General features: G+C 38.8%; 1 protein-coding gene across 1 annotated transcript in view; it reads left to right on the top strand.

Annotated features, from left to right (window-relative positions):
• Nucleotides 1-11435, top strand: part of LOC127415332 (multivesicular body subunit 12B-like) — an 87446-nt gene extending 76011 nt beyond the window's left edge. Inside the window, exons 9-10 of the mRNA XM_051654065.1 lie at nucleotides 6054-6113; nucleotides 10270-11435. Coding sequence (XP_051510025.1) covers nucleotides 6054-6113; nucleotides 10270-10326 — 117 coding nt within the window. The 3' untranslated portion in view covers nucleotides 10327-11435. The remainder of the gene's footprint in view (nucleotides 1-6053; nucleotides 6114-10269) is intronic.
• Nucleotides 11436-19113: the final 7678 nt, after the last annotated feature.

Here is a 19113-nt window from a genome sequence, read left to right as displayed (position 1 = left end):
TTTGTAAAGTTTAAAAAGTGCTTTAGGCATACAGAAAAAATGGCAGCGCTAGTCCAAAAAAAATTGTAATAAATACTAATGTCTGAAGAAAAGAAAAAAAAGTATAGTTTTACCTTGTCGGTGTAGTTAGTTTTCTTTATTTTTAGGAAGGTTGGCCCGTTTAGAATCAAACTAACTTACAAACACTGAATTGAATGCATACCTTAACTGTTGCAGGGCAGTATCATTGAAAATAATTAGTTATAAATAGATTTTCTATTATTTAATGTTAATAATATTGCAATGCACCTTTTTGTTTGTTTTGTTTTTTGACAGTTATCTCTTTCTGTCTTTATTGTCCTTGGGAGGCATTTCGTTTGGTAGACAGCAGCCAATAACACAAAAACAATTAACAAACAAAAATTATCTTATGAGCCATTTATAAAAGTAGGCCTAACTGCTGAAATAAATCAATAAAATTGGCTATTTTTATGTTAAAACAGGTATAATTTGAACTGTAAAGTTGTTTAAATCATCATTTTTACAGTCATTTTAGGGTTTACAGCTGTCAGGTTGTGGAGGAAACAGAGTGACTGACGTCAAGGAGTGAAGAACCCAGACACAGGAATTTAAAAAAAAATAAAAATAAAAAAGGAGAACAATCCAGAGAGACAAAAGAATAAATGAGAAACACTACAAATAACAACTAAAAGGAACCATGTCAACAATAACACAACTTGAAGGTGGTCAAAAACCGCAATGTTCATGGAGGGGTGAAACATCAACAAAACTTGACAAAGAACTGAGAAAACTGAGGGCTATATATATACAGAGAACTTTGATGGAGAGGAATGGGGAACAGGTGTGTGCGGTTATGTAGTTCGGTGAGAGTCTGGGGAAAGCGTGACAGAACCCCACGCGGGCATCTCCAGAGGCCCGAACTCCTCGACGCCGCGGGTGACCTCGTGGACGAGGTGTGGGATGATCTGGATTAGCTTGGTGGAACTCTGTGAGGAGGGCTGGGTCCAAGATGTCATCATGGAAGACCCAGGACCACTCCCCTCTGGACAGTACCCTTTCCAATCCATGAGATATTGGAGTGGACCCTGGCGACAACGGGAGTACAAAAGAGTCCGGACCTCCTCCAGGATCAGCGGCGGAGGAGCATTCTGTTCCCCAGTCTCTGTGGAGGAAGAGGGAGTGAATGGTTTTAACAATGACACATGAAAGGAAGGTGAGATTCTAAAGTGAGGGGGGAGCTGTAGCTGAAAATTGACAGGATTTATTTGACGAGTAATGGGAAAGGGGCCAATGAAGCGGGGACTTAACTTTTTTGAAGGGAGACGGAGATGGATGTCCCAGGTCGACAGCCATACCAGACCTCCTGGACGATAGTTGGGAGCTTCTGACTGCCGGACATCCACGTGCATCTTGGTGTGCCTCACTGCCCTCTGAAGCCGTACATGGGCAGCGTTCCACATCCTTTCACTCTCTCTGAACCAGTGGTCATCAGAGGGCTCACCTGACCATGGGAATAGTGGTGACTGGAAACCCTGGACACATTGAAAGGCAGTGAGTTCGGTGGACTGGTGCTGAAGGGAATTCTGGGCATACTCCACCCATGGGAGGAACCAATTCCACTCCGCCTGGTTCTTGTGGCAGTATGTTCTCAGGAACTGGGAGATCTCCTGGATGGTGCATTCCGTCTGGCCATTGGTTTGTTGGTGGTATCCAGAGGAGTAGCTGATGGTGACCCCCAAGAGGCAGAAGAAGGCGTACCATACCCTGGAGATGAACTGAGGTCCACGGTTGGAGATGATGTCTTCTGGGAGTCTGAAATTCCAGAAGAGATGGTGGAACAGGGCCTCTGCAGTTCCCAGGGCTATAGGGAGCCTCTTGAGGGGTATTAGGTGGCAGGCCTTGGAGAACCGGTATACTGCCACAAGAATGCAGGTGTTGTGGTCCGACGGAGGGAGATTGGTTACAAAATCCACACCAATGTGGGACCAAGGATGTCGAGTAACAGGGAGAGGATGAAGCTTGCCAGAAGGGAGGGCATGTAGAACTTTGGTGGTTGCGCACTCCGGGCAAGACCGCACAAATCGAAACACTCAGCAGATATGTTGGGCCACCAGTATTTTTGTCGAGTCAGCTCCAGGGTGTGTGTGATCCCAAGGTGGCCAAGCCAGGTGTGGAGTGCAGCCATTCCAGTAGTTGAAGACGCAGATGCTCAGGAACAAATTAACGCCCCTGAGGGCAAGCCACTGGAGTGGGATGATGGGTGGCAGCCGAAGAGATCTCCCGGTCTAAATACCACTGGATGGGATTGACGAATACGAAGGATAGAAGAATTGTCTCAAGAGTGCTGGAAGGTGGGTCAGGGGTATGGAGCCGGGAGAGAGTGTTGGCCTTAGTGTTCTTGGAACCATGCCTGTAGATGACAGTGAAATTGAACCGGTTGAAGAGGGCCCAGCGTGCCTGACGGGGATTGAGGTGTTTGGTGGAGCGGAGGTACTCAAGGTTGCAGTAGTCAGTGATTCCTTGGAAAGGGTGCTGGGATCTCTCCAGCCAGTGCCTCCACTCCTCCAGGGCCATCTTCATAGCCAGCAGCTCCCGGTTGCCATAATTCTGCTAGGTTGAATCAAGCTTCTTGGAAAAGGTGCAGAGATAGAGCTTTGGGGGACTGTAATGGCTCTGGGACAACACTGCCCCTACCCCAGTGATGGAGGCATCCACTTCGACTACAAAGTGTTTTGTGAGGTCCGGGTGTTTGAGGATTTGGGCAGTGATGGAGGTCTTGAGCTGGCAGAAGTTATGGGTGGCTCCCGGCAACCAGACGAGCTCCATGGGCTTGTTACTGAGGAGGGAGGTGAGGGGAGCAGCTACCTTACTAAAGTCACAGAGTGGTCACCCTGGCGGAGCCACGACAGCTGTTCACGGGATCGATCCCCACCTACAGTGGTATCAAATACCTCCTGGAAGTGGCTCATGAAGGCTCTGGATGAGTTAAGGACCGTCCCGTCCTGGTCCCACAGCACCGTTGACCACTGGAGAGCCCTGCGGGTAAGATGGGTGATGATGTAGGCCACTTTTGCACACATGGTGGAGAACTGGAATGGCTGCATTTCGAAGGCAAGCTTACACTATAGAAGAAACCCATTGCATCCTTCAGGGGTTCCGGCATAGGGGGCTGGTTTGGCCACCGGACTGGAGTCAGCAGGGCTGATGAACCGAGGAGTGTTGGTGGAGTCCCACGGGGAGGTCGCCGTTCCTGCACCAGGGGAAGGTGCAGGTAATGAAGACACAGCTGGCCTGGTGGGGGATGATGCTGTGGATGATGTAGTGGATGGAGGAGTGGACAGAGGCATGTGACTTAGGGCAGTGACAACCTGCTGGAGGGTCTCGCCCTGCTGCTGAACTGCCTGGGCAAGAGAGGTTATCGTGGCCTGCATCGCCAACTCCGCTGGGTTCATATTTAAAGGTCAAGTCTTCTGTCAGGTTGTGGAGGAGACAGAGTGACTGACAACAAGGAGTGAAGAACCCAAATACAGGAGTTTAATAAAAAAGGAGAACAAACGATCCAGAGATACAAAATAATAACTGAGAAACAATACAAATAAGAACTAAAAGGAACTATGTCAAACTAAAAGGAATTATGTCAACAATAACATGTAACTTGAAGAAGATGGTCAAAAACAGCAATGCTCACAGAGGGGTGAAACATCAAAGAACTGAGAAAAATGAGGGCTATATATACAGAGAACACTGATGGAGAGTAATGGGGAACAGATTTGTGTGGTTAGAAGTCCAGGGAGGTGCTTCTGGGTAATGTAGTTCGGAGAGAGACTGGGGAGAGGGTGACAATGGCGTTATATCATCATGCAACGAAGTTGTAAAACTGGATATATCTTTACAGAGAAAAGGTTAGTAAGTGATTTTATCACACGATATTGTTTTGTTTATATCTTGTGGCTATACTTTTGAAAAAGTTAGTATTTTAACATTTACAAATTGGCCCCATTCACTTCCTTTGTAAGTGCCTCACAGTAATCCATATATTTATATATATATATATATATATATATATATATATATATATATATATATATGTGTGTGTGTGTGTGTGTGTGTGTGTGTGTGTGTATGTATATATATATATATATACACTGGCCGCCAAATGTTTGGAATAATGTACAGATTTTGCTGTTTCGGAAGGAAATTGGTACTTTAATTCACCAAAGTGGCATTCAACTGATCACAAAGTATAGTCAGGACATGACTGATGTAAAAAAACAGCACCATCACTATTGAAAAAAGTCATATTTTATCAAATCTAGACAGGTACCATTTCCAGCAGCCATCACTCCAACCCCATATCCTTGAGTAATCATGCTAAATTGCAAATTTGGTACTAGAAAATCACTTGCCATTACATCAAACACAGTTGAAAGCTATTTGGTTTGTTAAATGAAGCTTAACATTGTCTTTGTGTTTGTTTTTGAGTTGCCACAGTATGTAATAGACTGGCATGTCTTAAGGTCAATATTAGGTCAAAAATTACAAAAAAAGAAACAGCTTTCTCTAGAAACTAATCAGTCAATCATTGTTTTGAGGAATGAAGGCTATACAATGCTTGAAATTGCCAAAAAAAAAAAATGAAAATTTCATACAAAGGTGTACACTACAGTCTTCAAAGACAAAGGACAACTGGCTTTAACAAGGACAGAAAGAGATGTGGAAGGCCAGATGTACAACTAAACAAGAGGATAAGTAAATCAGAGTCTCTTGTTTGAGAAATAGACGCCTCACATGTCCTCAGCTGACAGCTTCATTGAATTCTACCCGCTCAATACCAGTTTCATGTACAACAGTAAAGAGAAGGCTCAGGGGTGCAGGCCTTATGGGAAGAATTGCAAAGAAAAAGCCACTTTTGAAACAGAAAAACAAAAAGGAAAGGTTAGAGTGGGCAAACACAGACATTGGACAACAGATAATTGGAAAAGAGTGTTATGGATCTTAACCCAATTGAGCTTTTGTGGGATCAGCTAGACTGTAAGGTGCATGAGAAGTGCCCAACAAGACAGCCAAATCTATGGCAAGTGCTACAGGAAGCGTGGGGTGAAATGTCACCTGAGTATCTGGACAAACTGACAGCTAGAATACCAAGGATCTGCAAAGCTGTCATTGCTGCACGTGGAGGATTTTTTGATGAGCACTCTTTGAAGTAGTTTAAGAAGTTCTGAAAAAAAAATTCAAATTGTAATAGTAATTTTTCACATTATTAATGTTACATTGTGATCAGTTGAATGCCACTTTGATGAATAAAAGTACCAATTTCTTTCCTTAAGAGCAAAATCTGTACATTATTCCAAACCTTTGGCCGCCAGTGTCTATATATACAGTATATTGTTTTAAGAAAAGGTGCGGTCGATTGAGCTTAACTTGTATTGAACCTGGAATATTCCTTTAATTAACTGGTTTGGCTATTCCAGTAAATTAATTGAAGACAAATCTTAATGTTATGGCAATGATATCTGAGAGAATTGTTCTCGCAGGCATGCTCTAACATCGAGTGGAAAACCTTCCCAGAAAAGTGGTTGATGTTAAAGCAGCAAAGGGAAGAATTAATACCAATGGTTTTGATACAGTACAAAATGTTAACCAAGCACATACTGATGTGGTGTCCGTGTGCTTCCATTCCTTTGGTCATGTAGTCTATGTTGCTGTACTACTTGATGCAACCAAACTTACTCAGGCCCCCCACCCTACCCAGATGTTCAGCTGTGATCTGGAGTCAGCGTTGCAATACCCTTCATAACTACTGTAATGGGTCTGTGCCTGATGAATGCACGCAGCCAAGCAGAGCTGGCTCACAGAGGGCCATTTGGCCCCTGTCACAAGAGCTCTGTTCTTATTGTCAGAGAGACAGAGAGGGAAAGGGAGAGAATAAGAAAGAGAGAGGGAGTGAGAGAGGATTAGAGATCTTAAGCATGCTTACTTAGCCATGGGCACCACCGTAATGTTTCTTCTGTCCGTTTTCATCTGTCATTCTTTTTCTTTCCTTTGGATTTCAGATGCATCCAGTCAATTTAATGGGAATTACCATCAAATCACCACGAGAGATTGATGAGGAAGTAAGTTAAAATACGCTCTGGTGGCATGCATACCATGGGTCCAGAGTACACAGCCCCTGCCGTGATATTTAAAAGGATAGTTAACTCAAAAATGTTAATTTTGTCATCATTTACTTACCCTCATGTTGTTCCAAACCCCTATGACTGACTGTCTTCCATGAAACAAAAAGGAGATGTTAGGCAGGATGATAGCCTCAGTCATCACTCACTTTCATTATATGAGGGGAAAAAAGATGCCATTAAAGTGAATGGTGATTGAGACTAAAATAATGCTTAACATCTCAGTTTGTGTATTCCATATTAGAAAGTAAGTCATTCAGGCTTGAAACAACATGTGAGTGAATGATGACAAAATTATCAGTTTTTGGTAAACTATCCCTTTTATACACATATGTGTACATATGCATTGTTTTTATATACATTCATGTGTTTTGTGACTGTCTTTTTATATGGTCTCTTTTGTGATTTTTTATGCCACAGGCATTTAATTACCTGCATTACTATCCACAAATGTAGTTGCACTTTTGAGATGTGCTGTTGCACAATTGTGTGTTAAGCGCATTCTGATTATAGCAGTGTGGAAAATCAGAAACATTTGCTCGCCCTTATGATTAAACTCTCATACAGGAAATAATTGTGTTCAGAGAGTAGAAAGCTGTAATGAAGTGAAAGCGTTTGGTCACTCTCCAACTCAGATGTAACTTATGAATGGAAGGAACCTGATGCAACACCTTTGCTTAAAATGGCCTTATATTACCTACTTAGCCAAATATGTAGAAACCCAGAAAGATGATTTTAAAAGCAGATAATTGAGGAACTACAACTTCTGTTTAAAAGCCATGAAAATCCCTGTTTCCTAAGTTGATTGATTGGATTTTTCTATTTAAACAAAAAAGGAAAGAAAGCAAGACAATGGACATGACCAGTGAAGGTATTTATTTAGGTTATTAAGGAATAACTGGTGGGGTTTATGTGAAAACAACTGGATTTCATGGTCCAGTTCCACTTTCTCTTTGTTTAGTTATACATATTTACTATCATAGTCACCGCCATCACACATCAACACTTTCCATGGCGCATCTCTCCTCGAAGCAGCCTGTGATTAGAAGCAGCAGACCTAGCATGAGGGGAGGGGGGATTCATTAATTACAGCCTAACGCAGGCTTCGCAGATGAAGTAAAGCAGTGATAGTGTAACAGTACTGGGTTTAGTGAGGTGGGCGACAGCACAAGATTAATGGAGAAGCGAGAGCTGACGGCGAGCGAGTCGGAGCGCTGCCCTGATAATTACAATCTGTGTGAGAGCATCCACAGCTATTGTTCTTCAGCCGCATCTTCGACCTGGAATGCGGTTTCCCTGCCACCCTGTCAGAAATGCATGCCAGAATGCACTTCTACACTGACACAGTCACTATTGGTCATATATCGCTCATGAAGGATCCTGTGACATGAACAAAAAATGGGAAGAAAAGGAAGTAAATGTATTGAGTAGTTTTGGTAACAATGAGTTATATACATTTCTGTTTGAATTCTTGATTTATTTTAAATTAAATTTTTGTGTTCTAACAGCGAATATTTATTTATTTATTTTTCAATTTTGTCCTGTTTTGTTTAGGTTTTGGTTCAGTTTAGTTTTGGTTCTGTTTTTAATGTTGTTTTGTGTTTTGTTTTGCTTTGCTTTTGCTTTGTTCCGTTTTTTTTTTTTTGTTTTGTTTTTTTTTTCTGTTTTGTTTTGTTTATTTTTTCTTTGATTTTGTGTTTTGGTTTTGCTTTCCTTTGTTTTGCGCTGCTTTGCTTTGTTCTGCTTTTGTTCTGTTTTGTTCTATTTTGGTTTTTGCAAATTGCAAGCAAAATTTGATCTTGTCAGTGAATAAAATTTGTCACACTTTGCATTACAGTGTTCATGTTACTGGGTATTTACCTCAGTGCTTAGGAATACTAATGATCATGCACTTAATGTGTAATAATTTTGTGTAGCTGTTTGTAATTACATATTGTTTCTGTTATTAGTATTGTAATTTATTACAGTAATGCAATTTGTGTAAAATAGAGACTGTAAAGTACAGTGTTACCAAAATGTAAATTTTAAGTGAGCATACCAATATTTCAGTTTTCAGTGAGCATATTTCTTAATTCATTAGCATTTGTAGGCCGAGAGCTGAATATATATTTCCAGTACGAATCTGCACGTATTACTTCATTAGTCTCTGGATGATAACTCCTCGGCTCAGGGCCCTGACACACATCGTAATTGACTGATTGCTAATTCTATTAAAAACACATTCATTAATAAGAGACATTTTTTGACATTAAACATATGCACATGTAATGGCAGAAAAGCTTCGTAATCACAAACGGGTCCGTCGATAAGACTGCTCCCTAACAAGCATCACTTGAGCCATTTTTTTGTTGAAGATGTTGGTTCCAGCAATTACGCATTCTTTTCATTTCCCAAATGATTTGCAAAACTCGCAGAGATTATAATTGCTTTTAGCCACGCATATCTAATTTGTGTCTTTTTAAGTGTTAATTAGTTAGTGATTTGAGCTGACGTCTTTATGTATTTTGCACAGTGAAACAAGTTTTATTGGAGGCTAATGATTATGTGTGTGTGTGTGTGTGTGTGTGTGCGCGTGTTTTTTTAGGTTACAGATTGGTAATTACAATTTTTATGCTATAAATGTGGTTTATGAGGACATTTTTAGTGTCCCCATAATTCAAATCACTTAAAAAAACATACTAAACTATGTTTTATTGAAAATGTAAAATTGCAGAAAGTTTTTTTGTGAGGATTAGGTTTAGGGGTAGGGTTAGGGGATAGAATCTATAGTTCGTACAGTATAAAAATCATTATGTCTATGGAGAGTCCTCATAAGCATAGCCACAACAATGTGTGTGTGTGTGTGTGTGTGTGTGTGTGTGTAATTGTTTTAAAACAATTAGTTTTAAAAGTTAATAGAAAGTGCTTGAAATACAAGTAATACCAACATATGTGTTCTCAGAAACCTAGAATTTACAATAAAACATGTAACATGCGAGTTTCCACATTATGTGATTGTGTGCAAGTACATACAGTATTGCACATTAAGTGTAAAAATGTAAGCCAGACAACACCTAGTAGGTGATGATCTCAATCCAATAGACACATCCTCAACGTACAGTGTGTGCAAGAGTATGTCTGACTGTGTGTATGGTCTTGTAAAGAGATGTGGGGGAGAAAGAGAGCGTGAGGACACCCAGAGAGCAGACAGCTAGATATTCAAATGAAGGGAGGAATTAATGAAGACAACATGTCACATATTTTTACCTGCTCTGAGCAGGAACAGGAAATGAAGATCTGCTCATCTCGGAGGCTGCCGCCCATGTTGCGCATGTCACTGTCCTGTCATGGGCCTGTATAAAAATGGCAGGCAGTGATACATGCACTCTGTGATAACAGCCCATTCCTTCCCATCCATCATTTATACATGCACACACACATACGCACTTGTTTATTTATTACTTAGTCAGGTGCTGTGTGTGACTTTTTATTATAACTAAGCAGCATGTGACATGTTGGTGGAACTTGCAGTTTTGCTTCAGTTAGATGGGGGAGGAAAGGGTGGGAGAGAAAGAGAGAGACTGAAATGAAACATTTTGTTGTTTGATCCTCCAGCATCACCTAGTGCTTTGAATCTGAATAGCATCTTGAGAATAGTTTAACCTTGTTACACACAAGGTTGTGCATATTATTATTGTTTATTTATGAATTTACTTTTGCCATGAAAAACTATAAATGTAGTAGTAATCATTCAACTCATTCAATAATGATTCATTATTTGTGTATATTATGGACAGTGGAGCATCAGTCTTTCAGTGCACCCTCATGATTCAGTTGTCTGTGTTTCCTGTTTTATACACATGGTGGGGCCATTCAGCAACATTAAATATGCAAGGACAACAGAAATCAGTATCATCTGCAAGAGGGGGCAAGGAAAATTAAAAGTAGAATTTAAAATTAATATAATTTTAAGCTGCTTTTAATATGAAGAGGGATTTAATGTGACGCAGAAAGCAATATAATGCAACGGAACATTAATTATTATTGTTGTTGTTGAGATAGTCCATGTTTTGATCGATTGCCAGTCTTAAATTCATTTTCTCTGTTTGTTTTACAGTACAACTATTCTTTCAACACTGAACACAGTGCTGCAGCCTTCTCATGGACCCAGTGACTTTGGAAATAGAGAACAAAAATTCACCCACAACACTGATTTAAACAATCAAACTATGTAGTTAACCACTATTTTGTCACCTAACCAACTATCAGAAGTATTTATGCATATTTAAAGTCAACATGAAATGAAAATTGACCCCATTTGCTTCCTTAATACACATTCCTGGTCTTATTGTGAGCGTTCATCCTTGCGCATTATTTAAAAGAAACAAAAAAAGTGTTTATAAAATATAGAACTTGCTTTACAACTGAAATTACATCACCAAGCCCTTTAATGTTTAAACCCCTCCCCTGTCCACCCAACAATCTCCCAGCCTCACATCACATAGTGACAATTTTTCACAATCTAATCAATTCCCAATTAATAAAATCAAGTCCTGTCCTACTTTTTTATTATTATTATTATTATTATTATTATTGAATATACTTTTCACTCAGAAACACATAGGTATAATGGGTTGAAAATCACATTTCATCTTCACTTTAAGCTTTCAGAATCTAAAATTTGTGAGAACATCCTCTTGTCAACTAGAAAAAGAAAGTTCTGTTTTGATACAGGGGTATTTCTGGTAGTCCTGTGTTCTAAACTTAACCTAATTTAAAAGTACTTAAAGGGATAGTTCACTCAAAAATGAAAATGCTCTCATCATTTACTCACCCATGTGCACATGCCATCCCAGATGTGTATGACTTTCTTTCTTCTGCTGAACACAAATAAAGATTTTTAGAAGAATATTTCAGCTCTGTATGTTCATACAATGCAAATGAATAGTGCTCAAGGCTTTGAAGCTCAAGAAGTGTAAGCTGATCATTATTCACTTGCATTGTGAGGAACTACAGAGCTGAAATATTATTCTAAAAATAATTATTTTATTTTTAAAAGTACTTTTTTTATGGACACCAACAAAATGCTATATGATTCTGTTTGTTAAGAAAAAATTACGTTTGTGCATTATTATATTATACTGTAATGAGTACGTTTTCTTATTTGAGGACATATTTTGCACTAATACACACTCAGTGAGACAGAATATGGTCTATGTGTACTATGTCTACATACCTGTACATGTGTTTTCAGTGTCTCAGTAAAACCATTCCTGAAGTCCACACTTCCATGAGGTGGTCTGTCTCATTTATGCCTACAGGAAATAGCTGAACTGACACTTAGCCTACTATTTGAGTTCCCCCAAAATATTGGATCATTATCTCATCTTATCATACAAATGTGCAGTGTGTATGTCTTACAAGAAACACATGATCTTTTAATCAAGTGAATTTACACTTCATTTTCTGTCACTTGAGATACGGTTCCTGCTTAAATTGTAATCAGGGGGAGAAACTGACCCCTGTAGCCCTTTGATAAATAAGATAACATCCCTTGGTACTAAACTACAAACCATCAACCTCCAGTAATCTCAGTGCAAAGCATGTAGTCTGCCTTCCTGTTTTATAGAAATTTTACAGAAATCAGTACTGTAAATGACGTTTTGCTCTCCCATATATAACTCTTACAGATGTGTGACCACATTTCTGTTCTTGCTTTCTTTGTTTGTGTCAAACCCCCAGACAAACTAATAGGGGATTTTAGCAAGTGTGGGTGTCAGAGTCATTGGTGTGTTAATGATTTTAGTGGCACACAGCAGCAGGAGCTCTAAGACACAGGCAGTGAACACGAAAACACAGGTTCTGTCTCACTGGCCCATACAGACACCATGAGCCACTGGGACAGGACAGTCTCACAGCTGTCCTCCCCCTCAACTCACTTCACACTACTTTAAGCAGGTAGAACAGGTTAGTTCATCCACTAACAGACTCATGTCAAATAAACACCAATAAAATGTAACTACAGCAAGAGCAAACTTAGACTGTTTTAAGTGCTTCTTATGCTAATTTTGTTTTCCTCGGTACCTCTTACCTTTGTGTTATGCATGGTATCCACTTTCAGTGCTGTGAACAAAAACTGCAGTGTCCAAAATTAAATTATTACATTGAGGGGCAATATTTTCTCTCCTTTATAGAGCATTCTCCTGTTTATGAGGACATATTTTCATATAACCATACAGTGTGTTATTCTAGTCATATTTTTTTATTTTTTTATTATTTAATCAATATATTAAAATTAATTCTCAGTCTGACGATAAGGCTGTTCATTTTTCTATAAATCTAACATGAACTCGTTACGTGAACCTGACAGTTTTCTACCCTGTCTCTGACCCTTTGAATAACTGTAAATAGGTTGTTTTGGCTGCTATTGGCCTACCTTTAAAAACGTCCTCCATGGTTTAAGTCAGCTGCGTAGCTAGACCCTGGCTGATAGGTCTGAAGCCCCAGATCTTTTGTTTATAGCCCCGAATGTTTTTTTGTTTTTTTGTGTGTGTGATGATTAAAAAAGAAGAAGAAAGTAAGGCTTAATGTTAATTACATCAGGGTACAAAAGCAAAAAGGCATGCTGCAATCCTGGCTTTAAATGTAAATTAATGTTGATCAGTGAGCCCAACGAGCATTAATTGATAGTTTACACTTTGACTTTTACCTGCTGTTCGTGCTCAAGTTCATCAGACATGTTACGAATGCCTCGAGTGGGAGCTTTCTGTTTTCTCTCACAGAGGGTGCAGCTTTTCTGTATCAGAGGCACTGAGGTTTGATTATGCAAGCCTTATTCCTAAATATATAATCTATAAGCCTCATTTCTAATCTTGATTTGTTTTTAACAATTCACTCACCAAGTAGATTTTAATGCATGCACCAGTCAACTTGTTCGGAGCACCCCTACTTGCTCCCTAAGATGGACTCTTAAAATCAGCTAGCATGTTTAAGAATTACCATCCATAATCAAATCAGCAGCAAGTTCACTGAATGGTGAACCAACCAGATTTATTTAGCATTAGTCAATCAGAATGAAGAAGGTATGTCAGTAACAATACTTTCAACACAACAAAACTTTAACAAGAATAAGATTTGTATGATGTAGGCCTATGATTGTTATGCCAGTAGGTAGCCACGTTAATGACTAGTTGCTAACTGGTTAAGTTACACGTGAACTGAGCAAATATCTGGATTTAAAATTATCAGTTGATAATTTGTAGTACGGATGTGCACGGTTACCATTTTTACCATTAGGTTAAATGCAAGGTTTCACAAACAGTTATTCAGGTTTTTGCCGTAAACTGCAGCGGTTATTTTGGAATTTTAATTTATTCGGGAGAATGAATCAGACAGACATTTGCGCAGACCCGCTCGGCGTGGGTGATGCTTGGTCTGCTTTTTTGCTGGATTTTCCTCTCTAAACAATACTGTAACTGAGGGGATGTTACCACATACAATATCTTGAAATGGACCAATATAATTCACAGCAGTTCCAATTTTTTTTTCGCTTCACTTGAGTGTGAGCCTATATCTCGTGCCTCCCTTGAAAGGCACCCACATGTTGAAAACTCCTGTACTAACGCACAGCTGATTCATTAACAGAAAGCTCGCAAACACTTCCCACAAATTCAGATAGGTTGCATAGCCAAGTTATCTCCCTGGTTAGTGGTGTTGTATGTAAAGACCCAGATGCTCCACTTTGCTTTTGTCCACCACATCACTTTGATGTTACTTTCCTTTCGATTTATTCTCAAAATATTACAACTTTAATCTCATAATGCTTCGACTTTATTCTTGTAATTTTTACTTTATTCTCAAGATATTATGATACATGGTAATTGCAACTTTAAGTTGTTAAATGACTTTGATTTTGTTGTTAGAGTTAGTTTCTGCACTATAAACAATGAGCCAACAAGTTGTAGTTCTCGCTTTGATCTTCCGCAATGTAAATTAAAACGTGCTTGATTTGTTTATTGTGCACCTGATGTTTGCTCATATAAAGTTCTGAACCGGTGTCAGTGTTGTGCTTAATATAAATATTATTTGACAGGTAGGGTGGTAATTTTTTTAAGTCATAGATACAAGGATTCTTCTTATTTTTATATTATAATATGGTCTGTGGGCTAAGCCCCAGATGTCACTGAAGTCTAGCGATGCCCCTGGTTTAAGTTGTAGTCCTTAGGCCTGGAAGACAATAATTCCCATAATAACCCATTTTGAGTAATGGGTTCCAATGCAATGGCAGTTTTGTATGTATGAGTAAAATAAGAACTTTAATCATTTTGTCCTACAAAATAAATTACACATTTCAAAAGTGAATTTTGCAGCCACTGTAGCCTATTTTTTATTTTATTTTTTAATCACATGTTGCTAAGGACTACAACTACCACAATATGAAAATCAGCTGTGGTATTAGTGCTTTCAAATCCTCCTGGGAAATTCGTACATGAGGTCGGAAATCGTAAATACAATGCGATTAGCATTCTAGTGATTTTAGGTGGAAAGTGCAAATCTGTTTTTGCAATTTCATATTTCTCTCTTTTTCACTTACTAGCGAAAGCAGGAAGCTTTTTAGCACCAAAGCAACAAAATCAAGACACACCTTATGTATGTAATTAATGCTTTATTTATTTATTTTATCTTGTGTGGCCACATTTGATGGGAAATGTAGTTTTGTTGCCGCTTGTCACTGCATTAACCAGCTAAATGAGTCTTATTGACAGGGAGGTTTTATCATTATTCTTCATTAACTGTACAAAAAATGCATACAAACTACACTGCAGAGTCAAAATTCTCAAGTAAAATGTAATTATTACCTTCCGCCATGATTTTAAATCAATATGCCTCCAATTTGGAAAGTCGAGGCTCAGAAAATCCTGACTTTCCACACTTGTAAATACAAGTTTGTGGTGGTGTTCATGTGCATTCAACTCGTAAATATGATAATTCCAACATGACTGGAACGCATCATAAGTAATGATGCCAATGAATTTGACAATTTGGCGGGTTAACGTGCACAGGTAACATTATAACTTTACATGATACATTTTCCCTGACATTTATTTCAGCAATTGAGCCATGTCGTGTGTCCGATATTCTCCGTCGGGTGTTTCGAATCAAAACTAGCCAGATCCTATTTGCAAAATAATTAGAAATTTGAGTCGGTTCTTTTCAACAAATCAGTCAAATGGAGTAGCAGATCTGAATCATTTGGGAAGCTCACAGACACACTGTGGAGCAGTTCTGCACACTGCGCACAGCACGGAGAAACTTAAAAAAACTGAGAACAGACAGCGCTGGATGATGAGGAACAATTGCCTGCAATCCATTGAAACCAAACATGCAAATGCATCCCACACTTTGGAAGCCCATTTCTGTCTCACACACACACACACACACACACACACACACACACATATATATATATATATATATATATATATATATATATACTGTATATATATATATATATATATATATATACACTGGCAGCCAAAAGTTTGGAATAATGTACAGATTTTGCTCAACCAAAATGGCATTCAACTGATCACAATGTATAGTCAGGACATTAATAACATGAAAAATTACTATTACAATTTGAAAAAAAAAAAAAAATGTCTTAAACTACTTCAGAGAGTTCAAAAAATCCTCCACGTGCAGCAATGACAGCTTTGCAGATCCTTGGCATTCTAGCTGTCAGTTTGTCCAGATACTCAGGTGACATTTCACCCCACGCTTACTGTAGCACTTGCCATAGATGTGGCTGTCTTGTTGGGCACTGCTCACGCACCTTACAATCTAGCTGATCCCACAAATGCTCAATGGGGTGAAGATCCATAACACTCTTTTCCAATTATCTGTTGTCCAATGTCTGTGTTTCTTTGCCCACTCTAACCTTTTCTTTTTGTTTTTCTGTTTCAAAAGCGGCTTTTTCTTTGCAATTCTTCCCATAGGGCCTGCACCCCTGAGTCTTCTCTTTACTGTTGTACATGAAACTGGTGTTGAGCGGGTAGAATTCAATGAAGCTGTCAGATGAGGACATGTGGGGCATCTATTTCTCAAACTAGAGACTCTGATGTACTTATCCTCTTGTTTAGTTGTACATCTGGCCTTCCACATCTCTTTCTGTCCTTGTTAGAGCCAGCTGTCCTTTGTCTTTGAAGACTGTAGTGTACACCTTTGTATGAAATCTTTTTTTTTATTATTTTTTTTTTATTATTTTTTTTGGCAATTTCAAGCATTGTATAGCCTTCCTTCCTCAAAACAATGATTGACTAAGGAGTTTCTAGAGAAAGCTGTTTCTTGTTTTGCCATTTTTGACACAATATTGACCTTAAGATTTGCCATTCTATTGCATAATGTGGCAACACAAAATCAAACACAGAGACAATGTTAAGCTTCATTTAATGAACCAAATAGCTTTCAACTGTGTTTGATATAATAGCAAGTTATTTTCTAGAAACAATTTTGCAATTTAGCATGATTACTCAAGGAAAAGTTGTTGGAGTGATGGCTGCTGGAAATGGGGCCTGTCTAGATTTGATCAAAAATGACTTTTTTTTTTCAAATAGTGATGGTGCTGTTTTTTACATCAGTAATGTCCTGACTATACTTTGTGATCAGTTGAATACCACTTGGTGAAAGTACCAATTTCCTTCTGAAACAGCAAAATTTTTACATTATTCCAAACTTTTGGCTGCCAGTGTTTATATATATATATATATATATATATATATATATATATATATATATATATATATATATATATATGTATATGTATACTTATATATATATGTATATATATGTATATGTATACTTATATATATGTGCTTAATTTTGAGATAAAAAGTTATAATTCTAAAATAAAAGTATTTTATGTTGACATAAAAAGTCAAAATTATGAGATACAAAGTCATAATTTTGAATCAAAAAGTCTATGTTGAAATGAAAAGTAAAAAAGTCGTATTTATGAGATACTAAGTCATAATTATTAGATACAAAGACAAAATTGTGAGAAATCAAAATATGAGATGCAAAGTCATATTTATGAGATACTAATTCATAATTATGAGATTGAAGTCAAACTTTTTAGATAGTCAAAATTGAGATTAAAAGTCTTAATTAAACATTATGAGATAAAAGTCATAATTATTAGATAAAAAGTCATATTTATGAGATGCTATATCATAATTATGAGACAAAAAGTCAAAATTATGAGATGTAGTCATATTTATGAGATAGTACTTCATAATTATGAGATAAAAAAAGTCACAATTTTGAGATGAAAAGTCATAATTATGGGATAAAAACTTAAATGATGAGATATTAAATAAAAAGAAACGTCCTCTCACTTTCAACTGCTTTTATTTTCAGCAAACTTAACATTTGTAAATATTTGTATGAACATAAAAAGATTCAACAACTAAGACATAAACTGAACAAGTTTCACAGACATGTGACTAACAGAAATTGAATGGGGAGGGGGGTCAAAATCAAAAGTAACAGTCAGTTTCTGGTGTGGCCATCAGCTGCATTAAGTACTGCAGTGCATCTCCTCCTCATGGACTGCACCAGATTTGCCAGTTCTTGCTGTGAGATGTTACCCCACTCTTCCACCAAGGCACTTGCAAGTTCCTGGACATTTCTGGGGTGAATGGCCCTAGCCCTCACCCTCCGATCCAACAGGTCCCAGACATGCTCAATGGAACTGAGATCTGGGCTCTTCGCTGGCCGTGGCAGAACACTGACATTTCTGTCTTGCAGGAAATCATGCACAGAACGAACAGTATGGCTGGTGGCATTGTCATGCTGGAGGGTCATGTCAGAATTAGCCTGCAGAAAGGGGGAGGAGGATATCTTCCCTGTAATGCACAGCATTGAGATTGCCTGCAATGACAACAAGCTCAGTCCGATGATGCTGAGACAAACCGCCCCAGACCATGACGGACCCTCCACCTCCAAATCGATCCCGCTCCAGAGTACAGGTATCGGTGCAACGCTCATTCCTTCGACGATAAACACGAGTCCGACCATCACCCCTGGTGAGACAAAACCGTGACTCGTCAGTGAAGAGCACTTTTTGCCAGTCCTGTCTGGTCCAGCGAAGGTGGGTTTGTGCCCATAGGTGACGTTGTTGCCGGTGATGTCTGGTAAGGACCTGCCTTACAACAGGCCTACAAGCCCTTAGTCCAGCCTTTCTCAGCCTATTGTGGACAGTCTGAGCACTGATGGAGGGATTGTGTGTTCCTGGTGTAACTCAGGCAGTTGTTGTTGCCATCCTGTACCTGTTCCGCAAGTGTGATATTCAGATGTACCGATCCTGTGCAGGTGTTGTTACATGTGATCTGCCACTGCGAGGACGATCAGCTGTCCTTCCTGTCTCCCTGTAGTGCTGTCTTAGGCGTCTCACAGTACGGACATTGCCATTTATTGCCCTGGCCACATCTGCAGTCCTCATGCCTCCATGCAGCATGCCTAAGGCATGTTCACACAGATGAGCAGGGACCCTGGGGATCTTTCTTTTGGTGTTTTTCAGAGTCAGTAGAAAGGTCTCTTTAGTGTCCTAAGTTTTTATAACTGTGACCTTAATTGCCTACCGTCTGTAAGCTTTTAGTGTCTTAACGACCGTTCCACAGGTGCATGTTCATTAATTGTTTATGGTTCATTGAACAAGCATGCAAAACATTGTTTAAACCCTTTACAATAAAGATCTGTAAAGTTATTTGGATTTTTACAAAATTATCTTTAAAATACAGTGTCCTGAAAAAGGGACGTTTCTTTTTTTGCTGAGTTTGTAACAAACACACACATACACACACACACACACACACACACACACACACACACACACACACACACACACACACATGTCGGTGCGGTTATCCTTATGAGGACTCTCCATATACATAATTATTTTTAT

This window comes from Myxocyprinus asiaticus, chromosome 24, assembly GCF_019703515.2.
Source record: "Myxocyprinus asiaticus isolate MX2 ecotype Aquarium Trade chromosome 24, UBuf_Myxa_2, whole genome shotgun sequence".
Lineage (NCBI taxonomy): Eukaryota > Metazoa > Chordata > Actinopteri > Cypriniformes > Catostomidae > Myxocyprinus > Myxocyprinus asiaticus.
The sequence above is the reverse complement of the archived record's forward strand: the minus strand, read 5'-3'. Positions and strand labels throughout refer to the sequence as shown.